General features: G+C 38.4%; 1 protein-coding gene across 2 annotated transcripts in view; it reads left to right on the top strand.

Annotated features, from left to right (window-relative positions):
* The window catches only part of PARD3B (par-3 family cell polarity regulator beta), a 1069130-nt gene that overhangs the window by 592555 nt on the left and 453896 nt on the right, over positions 1 to 22679 (top strand). For both annotated transcript variants that reach the window (XM_082629936.1, XM_082629937.1), the window contains exon 11: positions 10197 to 10382. In XM_082629936.1, coding sequence (XP_082486062.1) covers positions 10197 to 10382 — 186 coding nt within the window. The remainder of the gene's footprint in view (positions 1 to 10196; positions 10383 to 22679) is intronic.

The raw sequence follows: 22679 nt of genomic DNA, 5'->3' as shown, positions 1-22679 counted from the left end.
CCATAATAAGGAACGAAATTGTGTCATATGTAGAGACGTGGATGGACCTAGAGACTGTCATGCAGAGTTAAGTAAGTCAGAAAGAGAACAACAAATATATATTAACACGAATATGTGGAATCTAGAAAACTGGTACAGGTGAACCGGTTTTCAGGGCAGAAATTGAGACACAGCTGTAGAGGACAAACGTATGGACACCAAAGTGGGGGGGGAAGTGGGTGGTGGGGGTGGTGGATGAACTGGGAGCTTAGGGTTGACATATGTACACTAATATGTATAAAATAGATAACTAATAAGAACCTGCTGTATAAAAAAAAATAAAATTAAAAAAAAAAAAAAGAACCTGGCAGAAACAGTGCAGGAATGTCAGAGAGGGAGTCTTCTCAGATCTAGGTTACCTACTTCCTCTCTCTTGGTGAGATCTTACAGACCCAGAAGCCACTCTGGAGGCCAGACTATAGGATGACTATAACCTGATGTCTCATTCTAGTAGGGATGCTATAACAGTACCACACACTGGATAGCTTATAAACAGTAAAAACTTATTTCTCACAGTTCTGGAGGCTGGAAGTCCAAGGTCAGGGTGCCTGCATGGTTAGGTGAGGGCCCTCTTTTGAGTTGCAGACTTCTTATTGTACCTCTGTATGGTGGAAGGGCTAGGAATCTCTGTGGGGTCTCTTTTATAAAGGCACCAATCCCACTCATGAGGGTGTCGCCTTCATGACCTAATCACCTCCCAAAGACACCACCTCTTAAAACTATCTCCTTGGAGATTAGGATTTCAACATATGAATTTTGGGGGGACAAAAACATGCAGACTATAACAGATGCATATGTGTGTCAAATAGAAAATGTGTTACCAAAAGAAAAGACATGACTAAGAGAAATACAAACCCTATGATATATCACTAGCCCTGGATATCTCCCTTGTGCGTGTGTGCGTGTGTGTGTATCACCCAGTTGTTGGATGGGATTATTTGTCTCACTTCTTCACTTCCAAATAGTAGCATTTAATACCTATATTTTGGTTATGGTCTCATGATGTGTGGAGAGTATTTCCAAACTTAGCCTGTAGGCTTGGCTATATGAATTTATTTGGCCATTGAGATGTTAGTAGATGTTTTGTGGGCAAAGGCTTTAAATGTACTTTCATTTTTGTATTCCTGCCTTTCATCATGTGAGAAACATGTTTCAGATACCCAGTGGTCTAAGGAAGTTAAAAGATCAGCCAGACAGCAGTCAACCTGAGAAATGTGAGCTGGAAATAAATGCCTTATTGTTCATATCACAATTTTGGGATTGGTTTGTTATGCAGTATTTGAGAGGCAACAGCTGACTGACACATCCGTTCACTTTTCCCCATTAATTAACTCTGGGTAGATTTCCCTCCCTTCTCCCATCAGTTTGTTAGTAGTGAGGATAGGAAGACATATCCACATTTTAAATCTAATGGGTTTTATACTCTAGAACCTAAATGACTTATTTTATAGTTATTTTTATCTGAAAATTAATTTTAACAGGGTAATTGATTTAATTATTAAGATAAAAGGCAAATTATATGTCTTTATCTACAAATGGCATATATGTATGGTAAGAATATTCTCATTACAACAGTAAGCATTTACTGTGAATTTAAAACAGTTGTTTCCCACTGAGATTTCTCAATCTCTATTTGGAATTTAAGATTATTTATCATTAATACTATACTAAAGGGGATTGGTTTCCAGCTGGAGTCTCATTAGATGCAATTCAGACATCAGAGAAAAGGGTAGGGTTAAAGTGGTTATATTCCTAATTATGTTATTTTCTTCTAAGGCTTAACCAACAAGCAAACTCCGCCTCCCCCAGCCCTCATGAAAATATTACTTTCTTGAGGCTGTGGTAGTACTGTTACTTCATTATAGCATAGTTTAATAAACATGACTCTCTGTGCCTTAAAGTAAAAGAACATTTACTGGGTCCTCTAGGGAGAATGTAGGTACCTGAGTTGTAATCACTGCCTTTAGAATTCTTGAGTTGGGACAAAAGGTATATCATCTTTACTAAAAGAGAGCTTGTACCCTAAACAATGACACATAGACTAAGAATAGAGGGTGTTATGTAGAACATTCTTATATCTTCACTCTGATGATTTAAGATTTTATTCTTTGACTTCACACTTCCTAAGAGCCTAGTGAAAACAACCTGTAATTCATTGTCTTTAAACTATCTTCAGAAATCTCCCAGTCCCAGACAAATTTATTTTTTTTTAATTTCACATCAGGAAACTAAATGTCATTTATTCCCCTTTATGGAATAAGGACTCCCTTATTCTAAAAGCTTCAGAATGTACTTGCTATTCTGCATCTTTTGAAGCCTGGCATGAGACTGTACTTTCCTTACATGATTCTTTTTGTTGTTGATGGTAATTGTGACATATGACATGTACCCAGAGTGTGATGCAGAAATAATGGAACTGGAAGGTTGAACCGTGAGGTTATGTGGCATCTCTGGGACCTTGTTCCTGACCTACAAGATTTCTTTCTGGAGTCTTCTCTGTTCTCTGCTCCATTCCTTTCTAGCCTGACCTTCCCTGTGCTCTCTAATGCACCGTTTCTTTAAGTGTATGCTAGGGAACTCTTTCCTGTAATACACTTCATGCAAAGATGCGTTCCATGGTCAAGTAAATTAGGGAATGTGTATTAACTTTTTTTTTTTTTTTTTTTTTTTTTGTGGTACGCAGGCCTCTCACTGTTGTGGCCTCTCCCATTGTGGAGCACAGACTCCGGATGCGCAGGCTCAGCGGCCATGGCTCACGGGCTCAGCCGCTCTGCAGCATGTGGGATCTTCCTGGACTGGGGCACGAACCCATGTCCCCTGCATCGGCAGGCATACTCTCAACCACTGCGCCACCAGGAAAGCCCTGTATTAACTTTTAAAAGCACTGAAAAGTCCTAACATAAACCATTTCCCTAGAATTCATCATCATGGAAACCCTCCTTTTTTTCCTCATATGCAATGATTGTGCCCCTGTGTGTTAGACCTTAGAATGATCCAAGTCTGAGAAGGAATCAGTTTGTTGGTTACTGAAGCCAGCCCTAATTGGACATGGCCTCGGGCCAGACGTCCTCAGGGATCTCTAGCAGCCTGTGGACTGACTGTGTCATGGGGTCAGGGGACACCCACTTCCTGAGAAGTGGGCCGGGCTGAGCTGTGGTCAGAGCAAGCACCCTTACTGGGAGCCCACTTCCTGCAGTGCCGTGTATTCTTATTTATGTTTAGCTTTTGTCCGTGATAGTTCTGTTGTCTTTTAAAGGCATTAAGTGCAGGTAGCCTCGTGTGCAGTGTCTTTGCGATGACAAAATATTAGAAGTATTTCACCTAGGAACCCAGTTTCTCAAATGGGTCTGCTCCTCTTAGAATCAGGCCCACCCTGCTTCTTTTTTAGATCACCGGATTATTACAATCATTTTGTTTGCTCTTGAATCTTATATTCATATAAAAGCATGTATTTTTGTATTTTAACTACTGAATTATTGCCTGTAAAATACTTTAAAGTCTTTTGACTTCTAATAGGAAAGACTAAACACAAAACAAAAAGATCTATTGTTTCTTGATATTAACAAAGCAGGTTCTAGTTTTATAAAAACACTTGCTGTCTGATTATAAAATATTAATTTATATTACATTTCATGACAAAATATTATTTTCACTTCTTTAACCTATATCTGAAAAGGAAAAAAAAATTTCCAGTGTCCCTAAACTGTTGAATTTGCTGATCTTTCAAGTATATATACTGTAAGTAGGAGGGAAAAAAGGTTGCTATAGGAATCTTAACTCTGACTGACTTTACTTTTGTTAGTTTTAATCTCTGACTTAGTATTATATTAAGGTACTTTTATCTTGAACAGGCAGTAAAGAATGGCCATTTTTTGACATTTGTTTTCTGGTATTAGATTAATCCTTTACATAAAGGAAATTGGTTTTTGATAAGTTAAGTCAGAGACCAGCTCTTGCTTTCAGTAGTTCCCCTTTCTGCCCCCTTTCTGGGGAATGGATTTCAAAACACATGAAAAAGTGTCTCAGTTACAAATATTTTATAGTATTTTCGTCTTTCCGATATTTGATTTAAAATTACTTTAAAATGAATGAATGTATACTTTAAAACATCATATAACGACATATATTTAAAATATTGATTACTGAGCTAACTATAACCATATCATTTAAAAATCGTTGGTTCATTAAAAGTAAATAGCAGTGTTGTTTACACATAGCTCTATGAAGCTTTTGCCCTACTTACTGAAACATTAACTTACATTTTCCTTTTCTGTGTGATAGGTATATAATATTGAGTTTGGGGTTAATTTGCAGCCACCTATAGTATAATTCAGAATTTTAAAAATTATCTGTACTATGATTTCTGATTCTTTTCGGTGATTTGTCTATATTGTTCAGAGGACTTTAAAAGATGATCTGCCTACTTGCAAATCACCAGTAATTCTTCTGGTTTAGCAGCAGTGGTGGGAAAATCCTTTGCTATTTATTACAATGGTTGTCTTTAGATCACACATAGCTTTGCATGCGCTAGCTCATCTCTCATCGTCTTCTTTTCTTGACTCTCTTAAAAGTACAATCTAAAATAAAATGCTTCCCAGCTGTTGGAATGAGTCTCTGATCTCCACTCTAGGGCAATATTCACATTTTAAATTCTATGTAATCCAATTGGCCAAAAACCTTTCATGCTAATAATAGCTACCCATGCTTTTTCGGAAGATTAAAACTTTTCAGAAAATTAAGTGTCTTGAAGGTGTCTTATCCTTTCATTGTTGTGAAAATTTATTTAGATGTAACAAAAGTTTCATCACCTTAAATTCTTGAGAATTTATTTAGGCAATTACAGCAGTGCTAATTATAAAATATCTATCCTGGCAGAATTGTCAGGTCTGGCTTTTGCTTTATATTAAAAAAAAAAAAAAAAGGAAAAAAAAGCTTTTTTTTCTTTTTTTTTTTTTTTTTGCCTTAAAGCCCCTTTGTTTGAGTTTTGTAACTGACAAAATGATTGCATGTAAAACATAACTCTTGCATAAAGTAAGCTGCTCGCAACACAAACTAATTACACATTTGGGAGGCAGGGCAAAGACATCCAGAACTTGCTTGTGCTGAGCCAAGAGCACAGCATTTAATGAAATGAGGGCCATAAAAGGTTCAGCATGGATGCTTTCAGGTCTGACCTGGGCTTCTTGGAAATTGAACATTGGCCCTATGGACTGGGGATTCCCCCAGGCTTTGAAAGACTGGGTTATTACCACTTGCATGTGCGAAACAAGACTGCTTTTGCAATACAGGAACATTTGTGATTCCAGAGATAGCCTCATTTGGAGCACTCTTAAGCTAATAATACGGATGCCTCCTTAGTCATCTATCTTACTGCCTCTCTTTCCTCCTCTCACACCAAATAATTACTTTTGATATTTGTTTGATAAAAAATGGTTGTATATCTGTCAATCTCCTACTATGCAGATTCCTCTGTTTCCTTTTCCTATTGTTAAACTCTATTCCTTCCCGTCAGATAATACTGTGAGTGAAACAGAAAGGCCCTGCCATGTTGTTCAACAACCTTTTTACCAATCATGTTCTGTGTAGACTGGCCATTTCACATTGCAGTGTTGATACATAGTAGATGCCTGATAAAAATTTGTTGAATGACTGGTTTGTTTGCAAAAATTTGTTGATTGACTCTTTTCACTCAGGCCAGAATGGGCCAGTCTCATATCCGAATTCCAACTGTGAGAGATTATTCATTATGCTTAGAAAGTGAAATAGTATTTTAGGGAACAAAATGAGAGAATAGAGAAATAGAAAAAGAAATAACTGAATGGGAAGGAGAAGCGGAGAGATAAATAATTAGGATGATAACAGAACAACATCTGTAGGAACTTGAAGGAAGTTTGTGTAAATGAGAGTAAAGGGCTAGTTAAGGGCTAGGGGTTAGGTAGGATAAAGCATTAAAATGGCTTATGAAAATTAGGAAAGAAAAGGCAGTTAACATTTTACTCACCATTTGGTTTTGCATTCCATTTCTTTTTTTTATTTAATAAAAACAATGCCTTTATATATCATTGCAGTGTTTTCCAGATTGAAAACTGTGATTAATTATTGGATTATGAAATTAATGTAGTGGGTCGTGACAAATTTTAAAAAATAATGAAATAAAATAGAAAACATTAGAATGTGTTGCCCTCTCGGTAAGTATTGTCTCATAAAACTTTTATTTATATCTGTGTATGTGCACACATATGTGTATGCATGGATGTATAGACAGGAAGACAGGTAGATAAATAATGTGGCTTTGGGTACTTGATCACAGGACTTCCCAAACTTGATGAAATGTACCATGAATATTGTTGTTTGCAGTGTTCACTTATGATTTGAGGTACATGATGCAATTTTAAATCATGAACAGTCCAACGTGTGTCACAGATTGGTAGCTATGACACATCTTGGTGCTTTCATTGAGAATATGATGCTGAAGCTGAACTGGCTTATCATCTCTCCTAGGAGTAGGAAGTGTGGTATGAAAATGGAAATTAGACAAGGTTACTTTTAAGGTTTCTTATAACTGTGATACTGTATGCTCTTCATAATTATTTTTAATGTAAAAACTAATTTGTATAAACATTTAAAGTAATGAAATCCAGAATAGCAGGAGCCTAGGGCCTATTTTTGAGTCTCGCACTGTTTTAAGCATCAGTGATACATTGATGGAGAAAAACCAGAGCAATATAAAAGTTCCTGCATTCAAAAGACACTATTAAAAAAAAAGTAAGCAAGCAAGTACATAGTGTGTGATAAATGCTATGGAGAAAAAGCAAATCAGGATAATGGACATGGGTAGGGTAGTATTGGGAGAACCTTAAAACATTTTTAAACTGAATGATCAGGGAAGACCTCACTGATAAATTGGCATTTGAACACAGAATTGAAGGCAATAAGGGAAGAAGGTCTGCAGGAATGTAAGGGAGGAATATTCAAAGCAGAGGGAGGAGGTGACTCAAAGGATTGGGGGCAGAAGTTAGATGAGGTAACTTTGAAAGTGAGGTTGGGAGAGGAGAAAAGGTCAGATGATTGATTCTTAGGACACTAGTATTTAGGGATTGGTGAGATTAGGAAGAGTCTGCAAAAGGTATTGGAAAAGGAGTAGACAGTGAAGTAGGAGATGAACGCTGAAAAGTCGTGTCCTGGAACCAAGAAAAGAAAGTGTTTCAGGAAGTAGGGCTTGATAATTTGGGTCTCATGCTACTGTAGACCTAGTAAGGTGAAAGCCGAGGATTGACCATCGAATTTACCAACATGAAGGTCATTGGTGACTCTAAGAGGAGTTAGTATACACACATCTACACCTATATTTATAAAACATATATACATATTATGTATTGTGTGTAGTGTTAAAAAAATGAGCCATGGCCGCTGAGCCTGCGTGTCCGGAGCCTGTGCTCCGCAACGGGAGAGGCCACAACAGTGACAGGCCCGTGTACCGCAAAAAAAAAAAAAAAAAAAAAATGTATAGTATAAATACTACTGTAGGGTGTGTAAATATTATATCTAGTATTGATTATATTAGACATATCTGTATATCTATGTGCATGTGTGTGTAAATGCTTACATGCGTGTCATTATAGAGATGTGTTTACCATCTCTCTACTTGGCAGTGCGATAATATAGCAAATGGTTCTTATATCTTCATAAATTCCTTTTAAAAACATTTGTTTTATAATTGAGAAGTGTTGGAAAACAAATTATAAAGAAGAAAATAACAGTCCATATTGCAGTGGCAGTAGATAACCAAGTTTTTTCCTATGCAGATAGATGGGACGGGGGTGGAAGGCAGGCAGGTAATAGGTAGATGAGTAGGTGTCTGAATATGAATATAGAGTGTATGTTATGTATTGAAATGTACTGTATACATAAGCTTTTATGCCTAATACTGTCATATTCTCACATGATTAAAAGTTTGGTTTATCACTGTTTTATATAATTCTGTGATTCTTAATAAAAAAGTACAAAAACAGCATATATATTATATATATATATGCATAACTAACTTAGCAAACACCACTTGGTAGACTGTGTCTTTCTTCTGTGTTCTAATATAAGTAAAAAGCAGTATTTTATGTATATATGTATATATATATATATTTACATATACACACACACCAGTAATTCAGTATTTTTCACTTTTCATACTCTGTTCGTCCCACAAAGTTTGCATTTCTGCCTCTGAAAAATTAGCTGCCATATAACCAGAGACATAGCTAATACAATACATAGCAGACTTCCTTAGGAGTTCATTCTGACCATCTCAGTGTTCTGTCATGAGCCTTTGAGCATGAGACCCAGTTGATTGCAGGGACTTTTACTGCCACCCTTTCCTGGTACTTAGGAACATATCATCAGGCAGCCCTCACTGTAGTCCCCATTGCCTCTCTAGACCCTGGTTGCCTTGAACTTGACTGCATTTGACAATTGTTGGTTCAGGGCAGTGGTGTTCACCTAAAGGTGATTTTGACCCCTGAGGACATTTGGCAATGTCTAAAGGCAGTTTTGGTTGTCACAACTGGGAAAGGAGGTACTACTGGCATCTAGTGGGTAGTAGCCAGGGATTCTGCTAAATATCTTTCAATGCATAGGACAGCCCCCATAAGGAAATATCAGGCCCCAAATGTCACCTGTGCTTAGGTTAAAGAAAGCCTGAGCTGCTTTGTATCAAATAACGGGATATGTTTCTTAGGTAGTAATATAATGAGTTAGTTAAAAGAGCTAACCTGGAATAGATTTATTAAATTAAGCAGTAAAGTTTAATTTCTTTGAAACTACCCCTTGTCAAAATCTTTACAGCTAACTTTATTTACAGTGAAATTAAATGACTCTAAGGCTAAGGCTAATTAATGACTCTAAGGCTAGACATGGGCTTTCTCTACTTTGGGAGGAGTCGAAGATGCTATGTCAGTGGATCTGGCTATGATCAGACCACTTAATCCTGTTTTAATTGTGGGTTCTTTGCTACTTCTGATTTTATAGTTGTTATTTTGTGACTGACATTCAGACATTCACGATAATTTTTAAAATACATAATTTTACATAAGTGCCCCTCAAAGTGACCTTAAGATGAGAGTCTCTAGACATAATTATAGAGCAGAAGGAACTACCGACCTGAAATGAGTTGGTGGTTTCCAGGGCTATCTCATTTTCAAATTTTTCAGTTAAACACTGGGGCAGAGTTTCACATTTCTGCAAGCTCGGGAGGGATGCAGGAGGGGCATCTATACACTTTATCATGTGGACAGCACTTTTCTATCCCCACTTCTGTATATTTGAAAACACTAGAGACCAGATATGATTAACCGCATGCTTCTCCCTGGAGACCTGAACCCTAATTATGCCTTTTGCTACCATACTCTGTAATTTTTTTAGAACAGCTAGGCTTATGGCTAAGTGTCATTTGTCAACAATGACATGAATATTTGTTGTGCATTATCATTTTTGTTTAGGTTCAAAAACCAATTGCCAGTGAGTTATACTATCCAAAGGAGCAAGCTTAAGGCATGAGTTTTGACAAAGTGAAATTTAATTCAGTGATATCTGTTAAAAATCACATCTCTAACTTTAAAATTAACATTTTATTTTTTCAGTGTTCGGTATCCTATTGACAGTCTTTATCAGTAATCTTACTTCCACGGTAAATGATATGTTTTAAATTATAGAAGCCAAATATTCCCCCAAATTTTAGAACGTTTCTACACTGAGCCCTTGTTTCTTCATCTGTAAAATGAAGGTGTTGAGATCACATTATCTCTAAGGTCTTTTCTGGTACCTAAGATTCCCTAAGTAATGTCCAGTCTCTTTAATTATTGAGAATATCCTGCTGAATTTTCAAATACTTTTCGAATGTTTCAAATGGTAGGAGAGCCTTGCCAAAGAATCCTCTCTGTTGACCATCACCAAATATTGTTCCCAGGAACCTCTCCCTTCCACCCCGTCAATGTGATGGTGGCCCCTGCAGAGAGAGACCAGCCTTTGCCCACCTGGAGCAGAATTACAGCTATTAGAGGTCCAGTCATCCCATCTTGCCGGTTGCATCTGTGTTTCGCCATCTGAGTGTATAAATATTAATCTGCTTTCTCCTCCTTTACTCCTTTCATGTGTATTTCCAACAGAAAGGAGAACCTGACTGCTATGCACTCTCCCTGGAAACAACTGAGCAACTCACCTTCGAGATCCCCCTGAATGATTCTGGTTCTGCTGGTCTTGGAGTGAGCTTGAAGGGGAATAAATCTCGAGAAACTGGAACAGACTTGGGGATTTTTATCAAATCCATCATCCACGGAGGTGCTGCTTTTAAGGTAGGTAGGGGTGATGTTTGCACATCAATGAGAAGATATTTAGAGATGTCATCGCTGTGCTTGGGGACTGGATGGAGAAAGTATCTAAAGGCTTGAGACCACTGAGGCTTTCCTGCCAGATGCAGGAAATGTATGTGTGAACAGATCTGGGTGACAGTTTGTTTTCACACTTTAAGTGGTCATGTCCTATTGATAGTTCTTAAAACTCACCATGATTAATATTCTCTTTGACATTATTTTTTATTACTGTTAGGATTCTTCTGAGTTTGTAACCTAATAAAGTTGAACCTAAAAATATGAAATCAGAAAAGCAAAACTAAAAACAAGTCAACATCCAAGCAACAAATAGGAAACTATCCTTCTTGTGCTTGCAAGAATGAAAGTTCAGTGGAGTCGGAGAGACCGTAGTACAAATTAAAAGTCATTTATCACATTTTATGCACTGGAAAATCCATGATGCTGGGAATGCATATTTGCCTTTGAACTTAGAGAAGCTTATAAATTTCCAGATAAAAAGAGAAGAACGTGATTCTACTCTTTCATACAGGGGCAGGCAACATGATCATAGCTGTTGCCATAATATAATGGTTAACTAGATTTGCCTGAGTTCACATGCAACTCTACCACCATGGGCTCCAAGTAGCACACCATTAATAATAATACCTAATGTATAGAGTTCTAAGGATTGAATAAAGTAATGTACACAATGTGATTAAAGCAGTGAAGTGATTACAGAGAGGGGGGAAAACACGTTTGTGCTTATCGTCAGCTGTCCTCACCATCGTCGTCTCATGCCATGCAGTGAGGCTTCCTGAGCTCGAATCCTGCCTTCACTACTCTCACCGTGGCTGAATGTAGGAAACTTACTTGTCCTCAGTGTGCTTGAGTTTCCTCATGTGTAAAATTAGTAAAATTAGTAGTGCCTGCTTCCTGATGCTCTTGTGAGGACGAAAAAAGACAATAGATATAAAATGCCTAGCACCGCACCTATGATAAACATTGAATAAATGTTAGCCATTTAAAAATCATTTTGATATTAATAATGTGTGCCTTCTCCCACTCAAAAGCCACGAAGGCATAGTTAGAGTTTACAGGAGGCCCCCCTGGTCCTAGGATCCTGGCTTTATGGAAGCATTTGTTTCCTCACACTTAATCATTCCACTTTTGCTTCAGACCTAGACACGGAGCTAATGTCTTTTTCTTTGGGAAAGAAGAAATGCGTTGGGGATAGATAACTCTTTAATGCACTCCTTGGATCAGTTAGCTTCTGTTGCATAATAAGTAATGACAACATTTCAGTAACGTACATCTGTAAGCCTTTACTTCCCTCATGGCCCTGCAGGGCAACTAGAAGGGCTTTGATTCAGGCTGGTATGTCTCTATCGCACCATAGATCTACAGGTCTGAGCGTGCTCCACATATTTTAACTACACCTTGGACTACCAGGCTAGCTGATGTCAGAGGGTCTTTAGTTCTGAGTTCCAAACTGGCATGCTGTCGCTCCTGACACATACCACTGGCCAAAGCAAGTCATATGACTGAGTCCAAGGTCAATGTAAGGAATAGGGAAACAGTCCACCCATGATGAGTCTATGACAAAGGTTTGGGTACAGAGAAGGGTGAAGAATTGGGGCCAATCATCCAATCTATCAAACTCTCCAATCAGGCTCAGAAATGCAGAACCAGGAGCAGATGGGAAATGATAATAATAATAGCAACAAAAACATCAGTTAACGTTCATTCTGTTTTGTGCTTAATATGTGCTGGACTGTATAATAAGCATTTTAGGTGGATTCTCTAATTCTATTCTTCACATTCACACTGCATAATAATCATGCCATCTCATTGGGGGAAATTGCAGATTTCAATGATTAGTGCCTCTCCTATGGTCACAAAGCCAGGAATTGCTTAAACTAAGATTTGAACCCGGGCAGTCTGACTTTGGAGCCCGTGCTATGCTGTCCTGTGACAAAGCTCTTTCATCTCATCTGTTCATATTTCCAGAGATCAGGGGCTGTTGCCCTGGAGTTGTCTTATATCATGCTTATCATCCTGAGCCAAGCCATCTAAACAATTGCTATGTTTAAGAATGTGTCTGGGGCTTCCCTGGTGGCGCAGTGGTTGGGAGTCCGCCTGCTGATGCAGGGGACACGGGTTCGTGCCCTGGTCTGGGAGGATCCCACCTGCCGCGGAGCGGCTGGGCCCGTGAGCCATGGCCCCTGGGCCTGCGCGTCCGGAGCCTGTGCTCCGCGGCGGGAGAGGCCACAGCAGTGACAGGCCCGTGTACCGCAGAAAGGGGGAAAAAAAAAAAAAGAATGCGTCTTGGTCATGTTTGTGGATACCAACTTCACATTCTTCTTCTTATTCCTAATGACAGCTCTATTTACAGAATTTATTCCAAGTAAAATTGAAACTGAAATGAATTTTTGGAAATTAAAAGCAAACATCTTAGCTTTTTTATGGGCTATAACTTAAGCTCAAGCGATATTGGATAGCAGGTTTAATATGTATATCCATGTTTGTGTAAGTGAGCATCTCCTTACCTAAGCAGTTTCTAACGGTCCCGTTTCTTGCAGAAAGGTTTCACTTTCCATTTATGTAAATTTCTTTCTTGACACTGTCTGCTGAGTCAGACAATCACAACATTAAAAACTACTGGACAGCATATTTATAGCTGATCTTAAATAGTAAGAGGCATCAATCATGAATTTAGCCTTATTGTGAATGTTTAGTATCCATTTGTCTTGTTTACTTTCTGCAGTGTAGAGGGTAGAGACCTAAACTTTGCTTTCAAGAAATCGGATTAACCAGGAGAAAGAAAAGTATTTTTCTGTTCTACTTCTGCTGTTCCAATAATCCACTGTTACTCCTCAGAAAATTGCCACCTGTTCTGTGATTGAGGATTAGGTTTTACAAAAATTGTTTTGAGACTTAGTTCCTGTCCTTGTTCAGAAGATACACATGTAACAGACTGCACTGTCCCTGGGGCAGAGGGGAGATAAGCACGAGGAACATCCACTTTAGCATCTGGCCAGAGGTTTTTACCTGAAATCAACAAAATAATCTTCCTGCCAGGGCGCACTCTTTGTCTCCTGGCCCTTCCTACCACTAATTGGTTCTCAAGGTATTTTCCCCTTTAGGGAAGGTGGATTTTTGGAAACTAAACTACTTTGAAAAGTATGACCAAATTCTTCCTGTGGCTTCTGTGTGCTCTGTTCTCCTGGGGACTTCCATTGGTGTAAACAAAGACAGGCTACTTCTTGCCAGATGTAAAACCCCTGGATGACTGTGATTATAATTAAGGGCCTTCTTCCCACCGCCCCCCACTGCCCCTTACCTCTCTAGCTGCTGCTTTCTATCATTCCATCTCTTATTTGAGTCATTTTTAATAAAGATATAAATCTCTATTTGAAAATAAGAGCATCTAGCTACCCTAGAATTCCCTCTTGGAAGTGAATCCATCACCCACTCTAAGGGCAAAGTAACAGTATTTTTACTCTATTCAGAATTATTCAAATGCTTAATCTCATCTTAATATTTAAATTCCAGTCTGCATGTCAAGAAGTAAAGCCCAGACACTCTTCCCTGCTACTGGCAGGTCACAGCAATTGCCATTTCAGGCTTCTGTAGCCTATGGAGTCCTTTGTAGACCCCTCTGAAACATCCCTTTGAGCTATGCTTTTCAATGTGCAGCCAAAGTGACCACTGAGTGTAACAGCCAAATGTGGATTAGAGTATTGATGCTGATTTGCTTAAATAATTACATGCCTTAAATGTTCATAGTTCCATTTTAGTTTCTGTCATTCTTCCTGGGCATTTGCCCCTGAATGTGTAGTGTAATTGGTTCCAGAACCAAATTATACTAGATGCAACTATATATGTTAACTTTCTCATGAACTGAGAACTATGGGTGGAATGAAATTAGGATTTCATGAGGATGCTTTTCTAAAATTTCATTTTTGTGATTGGAATTTAAAGTGAATATGTTGTTGTTACTGATAAATGAAATGGTATATTGTCTTTGTTCAGTTAGAAAAATAACTTGAGAAAAATATTCTCCTTTCCCAAAATCTACATAAAAATGAGATTTTTCTTTTTCCAAGGAAGCACACATAAAGTCTAGACGATCAGTTTGAAGACCTCACATAATTTCATCCTCATGTGCTAAACATTTTGAATTCTGGGATCAGTGGCTTTCTCTTCCTTTGCTTTTGACATACTCTATTAACTGAATGTTTTTTAGAGAAAATGCATTTTTATATCTATTGACAATACTAACTTAAACTGCTTATTTTTCTTCTTTTTCTACCTTAAAAATGAATACTTTTAGAAAATATATAACTGAATGGTGATATTTTTTAAAAATTACGGTAGAATACTAACACCCTTTATAGTAAGAATAAAAATTCCATGGAGTCCGTTGTACTAATTCTGAATGATGTTTTTAAATTTGAATATACTCACTTTGGAAGTGTAATGCGTTCTATTGAAACCTAGAAACAATAATGTAAAAATTAAAATTTAAAGGCAGTTTTTGCTATGGGAAAAAATGTCATATGTCAGGTAGATTATTTAAGGGCTCTTAAATAGAAAGAATGAATTTAAGAATACCTTTTATTCTCTAGAAAATTAATTAGCTAGGTTTGTACTTAATAAATACGACTTGATGATGATGAAATTAAATGAAAGAAAAATGCCTGACATAGCTAATTGCAAATGCATGCACTCAGAATATAAAATAGACATAATTTAAGTAATTTGATTCTTGTATGCTAAGGAAATTTGGAATACAACCTCTGAGAGATGCAGAATTGCATGATTTATGCCATTTAGTAATAGGTTAAAAAAATTTAGTGGTACAAGAAATCACCCTATTTTAAAATGACGAAAAGTATGAATTTTTGGAGAGAATATGCACAGTCCTAGAATTTCCGGGAACACGTTGCTTGGTGCTGAATTTCCGTGTCTCTTCATAGTATGGAACATTTAACAGCCTCCAAGCTACTTAACAGGAGTTCAGTAGGAGTTCTAGCGGGAGTAATTTCCACCTCCATTTCTGCTGGTATCTGTAAATCATGTGGTGGATCTATAATTAATGAATTCAAAGGAAGATAAAAAGGACAGCATTTTAAGGAACACAAATGTTAGATGATTTCTTCAACTATCCATTTTTCTTAAAATTGATAGTGTTTTCTATTGGTGGAGAGCTATAAACATCATTACCTGTAGTCATGCCTTCCAGGTTTTTACCTCTTACAAAAGGACCATACAGTCTGGGTGTGTAAACAGCTTCATTGCAAATCCTCAACTGTTAGAAGCCAAACTCTAATATTTCATCCTAACCACAAAAATGTGATATTCTATGAACAACTAAAAGCAGGATCTCTGCCTGGAAAAATTCACCATCACTATATACCCAATAATAATTTTGCCTTAAAAAAAATCACTAACTTAAACATGAAAAAAAGAATTATCAACTATGTTATGCCAAATATTTTAAACCAATTTCCTTTTTAGAAAAAAACCAAAAATGTTAGTATATGTTAATATAATCAGGCTTATCATTTATGGGTTTTCTGCAATAAATTTTAAAGAGATATAAGAGAACATTACTTTTAAAATCCCATAATACCAGCATCAATCATTGCTTTTCTTGCCAATTTTTAGCACTTTCATATTTTTATCTTATATATGGAAATGCAAGTAAGAAATAAATTTATATCATGCTGGATAAAATTTTAGAACTCTGTGTCATTTTGATGTGTATTTTGAACTCCATGACTGCCTCAGGAGGCTTGAAAAAATATAAGACTTGGTAGACCTAATCAAAAACTAAATTGTTATCTACAAAAGCTGATATAACATGATCATGGTACTTTGAAAATAGTACCTCTTACCTGAAAAGCTATATTCACCTGCATTGTGGAGATACTGAGTTCATAATGTGGTCAGAGCTTTGGTCTAGGCATTCTGCTCTAGGTCTGTCTTTTTAGAGACCAGACTTTTAGCAATCTTAGCACAAACAAGAGCACAGTTTTGTTTGTTTGCTTGTTTTTAAAGTGAATAAATAAGATCCTTTCATTAAGTTGAAAAGGCCTCTGAGATGCTAATCTAGTTAGGCATTCATGCAGGATCTTCTTGACTCATATAACACATACACCTTAATAAGCTTTTCATTATCCAGTTTTCCAAGCCAGAGTAAACAAAAAGCAGAAAATCAGGAAGAGGATAAGAAGGAATGGAGAGAAAACTGAAAGGACAAGAAATAGAAAAAGTGTAAAACAAGCACAGAGTGCTATTGCTGCAAAGCAGGCCAAGGAATATTTGTGATGACTCTCAGTCAGTGCTTCTGAAACTTCTTGATGAGGAAATTGTAAAATTCACTAATGACCATAGTGAAGGCTGTAAGTTGCAGTATGTTTATTTATGTCCCATATGTTTCCAGATCTTTTAAAAGGAAAGAATTATAATACATTATATCAGAATGGTTTGGATTATGTATATTCTGATGCTCTAAAAAGTACTCTTCAGTTATCTTTAATTAAGGTCTCATATACCACAGATGCTGAATAAATGGTGCATTGCTGGGATTTCACTGATTTGCTACATAAAATGGAGTGAGGCTCTTAATAACTGAATTAGATACATTTAAAATTTTATAATAACTGAACAAGGGGAGATTGAGCTAGTACACAGAAAGTAATCAAGCTTCACTTTTAGAATTATAAAGTTTCTCTGAGCATGTGCCAGCATCTCCAAGCCAGCCTGGGATCAGGAATCTCTTACAGTGACAGTTTGTAAGTTACAGGATTTGTCCATTGTAGATGAAACATACACCAGGTCCAAAGCACCTGAATGAAAGATGTTTCAAGTGATTCAATTTAGCAAGCACTTCCTGAACATCTACAGCTACAGCAAGTAATTCAATATATAATACACTGGAGACAGAAAATTTAAAAAGACTCATTCCATAATACAGGAAGTGGTAGCATAATAAATACATAAACGATTCGAATATGATAAGAACTATGGTAGACAAATATAAAAGTATCATGGGTATCGAAATGGAGCACTTAATTCTGCCTGTGAAGAAAACTGAATGGAAGGCAGTTGCTGAGCCTTGTTTTGAAGGATAGATATTCAACAGGTGAGCAGAAATGCAAAGGGCATTTTGCTGAGAAGGAAGAGTGTGGGCCACGTCACCACGGTGTGTACATCAGAGTGCAATTTATTGTGTCTGGAAAAGAGAGCTCTTATTTGGGAAGAATGGTGCCATTCATATTGGTTGAAATTGTGTTAGGACAGATGTAGTAAAACATTGACTAATGTGGGCAGATGCCCTTCAAGACAAGAGCTCACATGCTTCTAGTCTTACCAACTTCCTTTATTCTTTTCTTTGTTTTAAAAACTATACTTTAAAATCTTGATTTATTCTTTTGCCTTTCATTGCTCTTGTTTGAAAATGAAGCTAAATGATTTCAATCTGGAATCCAAGGCTCTTTCTAGGTTGGATTTTTTTTTCCCCCAAAAATACAGTAAGCAGATGTTGTCATGGAGTGATTTTAGGACCTTGAGAAATATTTGTTCAGAAAAATCATTTCTTTCAGGTGCCATCCTGCCTAGAGTTCCACCCCACTCCAAGGAAATGCTGCCTGTAGTCTGAAGTCAGGGTTTAGAATTTGGGTGCTGATGTCCCCGAAGGCTTCACCAAGGGCCCCATTAGAAACAGGCAGAGGCAGGAACCAACATCTGGTCATGATTAATCCTCTCAACACCCTGGCCAAATAGGGACCGGCCTTGGGCCCCAGCCAGCTACCCGTGGGTTAGCCAGCCCACTCCCTCATGCTTGACTCATGTTTTGCAGAGGCTCATTCTTTGCCATGGCTTTCTTCTCTTCCCTCTGTGTTCATTAGAACGTTAGAGGTAAAGGGACCTACAAAAAATTGGCCAAAAGAGGTGGATTAAGCCTTGCACTGTCACCAGTAATCATGACAGAGGCACAGCAGGGCTTAACTATGAGGTCACTGGACCCCTGGAAATCATAGATATGCTTCACTGGGCACATGAAACATCCTATAAGGTACATGACCGCTCCCCATTACAAAGGATTACCTGGTCCAGATGTGCAGCTGTGGAGAAACTATCATGTAAATATTTATTTTTAAGAGGTGAGAATCTGTAGCTTTTATTAGATTTTCAAAGGAGTCTAAGAAGAGCCCATAAAGGTCAGGAATCACTAGCAAAGTGGTTGAAAACATGGACTTCAGAGTGACCCAGACCTACTTCAAATTTGCTTTTAGACATGTGACTTGTAACGATGCACTTAACTTGCTTGATCCTTGGTTTCTTCTTTCATAAAGGCGAGCAGTAGTCCCCAGTGTATAGCGTTGCTGTTAAGGATTAAATTGTCTAGCGCATATAAAGGGTTTAGCACAATAACTGCGCAAAGGAGAAACTCATTAAATAATTATATTCATTGTCGTGCCTTTAATCATCTCTAGAACTCTGATTTTAGAAGCAACATAGCATAATGGGTGCATATCTGACTCAGACAGGTAGACCTGGCTGTGACAGTATTCTTTGACTTCATTTCTCTGAGCCTCCATTTTTACCTCTCTTAGTGGAGGGTGATGATTGTATCACAGGGATGTTTTGAGAAATGAGAACATACGCAAAATATTTGCACAAGGACTGGCCTGCATTTGGTGTTCAGTAGAAGGGGATATAACACTCAAACACCTTGTCCCCTAGTCCATTCTTCCTCCTGCATTAGAACCAGGTTAGGGCTGATGAGACTTGAAGCCATCCCAGGACATGGAGAAGACCTAAATCTCATACCAGTTTTGTTGTTGTTGTTTTGCGGTACGCGGACCTGTCACCGCTGTGGCCTCTCCCGCTGTGGAGCACAGGCTCCGGACGCGCAGGCTCAGCAGCCATGGCTCACGGGCCCAGCCGCTCCGTGGCGTGTGGGGTCTTCCCGGACCGGGGCACGAACCCGCGTCCCCTGCATCAGCAGACAGACTCTCAACCACTGCGCCACCAGGGAAGCCCCTCATACCAGTTTTTATTCGTCCTAATTTGCCCTAATGTGGAGGAAGTTACTTTCTATCTTTAGTCTGTTCTCCTTCCTCTTTTTCTTATTTTTCTTCCTTTTTGGGAACCTCCTTTACTCCATCTTAGCTTGAGGTTGGATAGAGTTGGTTATGGGGGTTGCCAAAGGTAAGGAGTGTAGTTGTGGTCTTTTTGGTTAGGGGCCTGATGGCCATAAAGTAGGAAGGAAAGTGTCTTTTTTTAGGGCTGCTGAAAGAGAGTTCCATAAACTGGGTAGTTTTTTAATGGCAGAAATTTACCCCTCACAGTCCTTGAGTTTGAAGTCCAAGATCAAGGTGCTGCAGATTCAGTGTCTGGTGAGATGTGGTTGATAGAAGCTGTCTTCTTCTTCTGTAACCCCATATGGCAGAGGGGACAAGAAATCTCTCTCAGGCCTCTTTTATAAGGGCACTAATTACCTTCCAAATACCCTGCCTCCTAATACCATCATGTTGGGGGTTAGGATTTCAACATATGAATTTGAGGAAAACACAAACACTCAGTCCATAGCAGAAAGGGCATTTTCTTTTCATTCAACAAATGCAATGATCCAGATTACGATGAAATAAATATCCTAGAATTCCTGGGTAACATCCTGGATAGTTGAATTCACTCATGTAAAATCAGCTGAGGAGAGTTACCATTCTCATGCCTAAGTATTTACTTAAACATAGTATTCACAGAAGAACATAAAACCATAAAAAATGACTTTTCTTGGTAAAAATCATTCCAAAGCAGAATAGACATGCACAATTTTGAGGAATCTTTGATGAGTTTTGAGTCATGGCCTCTTCACTGAATCAACTTGATTTTAGATCAAGACTAGACCTGGATATACACATGTATGTATATATAGCTAGATAGGTAAACAGTCCCTGCCCTACCCCCTTTGCCCCTGCCACTTCCAGCTTGCTTCCTTGCTCTGCCATCCCCCAGCCCAGTCTCCTGTCTCCCCATCTTCTATCGTCTGACTCTGGCTTTCATGTAAGGTTCTCTTCCAGGAGACATCTGGTGGATTTGAAAGTCTTTTTCCTTGAAGCACGATCCCTTTAGGGACTTGTCATTGTCATCTTCGTAGAACATAGAATGGGTAGTGAATAGGGAGTGCTGAGAAGTCAGAACTTGGGCTATTCTGATCCAGGTCTGATCTTAACTAGCTGATCACGTTCTTCCACATAGATTGTGGAAGTGCCTTCTCTTAAGAAGAGGAGTTCAATAAATGGTTTCTCATTCTCTTTGGCCATCACATTATTTATAAACGGAAGAGGTTGGACAAGATGATCTCTAAGGACCCTTCCAGCTCTGAATTCTATGATTGTATTCTACATGTTAGGACAATGTGGAACTTAGGGGCATCACCAGTAATGAAATTACCCATCCTTTATCTTATAAAGGGAAAGCAAAAACGAATAGCAACAGACCAGTCAAGCCTAAAAAGGAGAGTGTGTGGATTTTTATCACACCAGCAACTCTCCAGTGATGCTTGTGATGAATGTGAATGTCTTCATAAAAAAAAAAAAAAAAAAAATCCCAACTGCCCTGGGGTGACCTGACCTGCCTTTTTGTTTTGGACTTGGATACACAAACATGTTCTACTTTAATGTAGTTCCGCATGCTTGAGACTCAGAATGTAGCTGAAAACAAAAGTCTGTGCTTAATACTTGCTGGTAAGAGATTATCTTACAAAAAATGTTTGTCTTCCATCTCCTTATCTCTTATTTACCTCTTCACTCAGACCTTGCCCCATACTTCACAGAGAAAGTTCACGGGAGGTGACCAGGTGGATCTCACTCAGATTTCATTCCCTCAATTCTAGAAGTAGCCATTAAGTTTCAATCTTTATCTTTCTTCTTCCTGTCATAGCGGATGAGATGTCCTGCCAAGACAGCGTCTACAGATCTAGCGCTCGACCTCGTTTCCTGTTAACAGGGCTGGGATCCTGATCCAACTCTTCTGCTTCCTCCTCGTCTTTAAAAACCACACATCTGTTTCCAGTCCTCCTAAAAAAAACTTTTTAGTGACCCTCCCAACTGCCCACAAAAGATTCAGCCCACTAGTCCTCCTTCCATTAAATGCCATAATAGAACAGAATAATTTCTGGAGTAAAGTGTCTCACTTCACTTGCCACAGCCATTAAGGCTGTTTTTGTTTTACCCCATTTCATGTAGCCTTAATCTTACCCTTTATGTGCCTCACTCAACATGAGATAACAGAAATGAAGTGATTTCTTTCTCGTTTGGCCTTTCTTGTAAATCTCATTTCCAGATTTGCTCCAAATTAGAGGAAAGGTTAAGTGGAGTGGGAAAACAAGAGGAAGGCAGAGGACATTAGGCTCTGTTGAGGCAGTGCACTCAGACGTTTTACAGCTCGATTTTACCCCTTTCTCGATCGATCCATCCCATGGCCTCGCCATCTCAACTTTTCTCATCGGGAGGGCATGTGCGCCTTTGGGCGGCCGCCACGATCTATGGGCCAACACCTTCTGCAGCAGGAGGCGCATGCAGTACATCTCCACGAGGGCATTGGCGCTCCAGAACAGCTCTCACCACTCTCCCCCTTTTCCCAGCTGTCAGCAGAGGAACTTCCTCTGACCATCTGCTGCTGCATTAGTCAGAGTTCATCAACTTGTCCACAGGATTTCTCTCCCAAAGCTGTACAGTTGCTCCTCTTGTTCATTGTATGTCTGTTTTTCTCATTTCTTAGGGAAGTTGTGTTTTGTTTTTCTTTTACATTTCATTCTGTTAATTTGAACATGGATCCCAGATGCTTCTAACTGCAGAAACTTTAATACTTCCCTTTGCCTGTTTTAGTGTGGCACAACTGTAGTCTAGAGACGAAGAACAAAGGGAGTCCTAGTAGAGAAACTGAAAAGAGCCAAGGTTCATGAAACCTGAACTTAAGTCAGTTTCTCTCTGCCTCTATTTTCTGACCTAGAGCAACTTACGTCACTTTCCTGACTCAGTTTCCTTATTTGTAAAATGTGAATAAAAGCATTAATCTACTCAACTTCTTGAGTTCTGTGAGAACTAGAGATAATTCGTGGGAAAACTGTGATACAAGCCTACTGTTATTTCTGTTAAATTTATTAGCAGTGGTGCTAGCACGACCTTCCTAAAATTGCATCTGTGCCTCACAGCAAGAACTTCCTACCCTCGTGTGCAGCAGGTATAACGCACATCCCTAATCAGACTGTCAATATTTAAGCAT

Source organism: Mesoplodon mirus (assembly GCF_964341445.2).
Source record: "Mesoplodon mirus genome assembly, chromosome: 8".
NCBI classification, from domain to species: Eukaryota; Metazoa; Chordata; class Mammalia; order Artiodactyla; family Ziphiidae; genus Mesoplodon; species Mesoplodon mirus.
The sequence above is the reverse complement of the archived record's forward strand: the minus strand, read 5'-3'. Positions and strand labels throughout refer to the sequence as shown.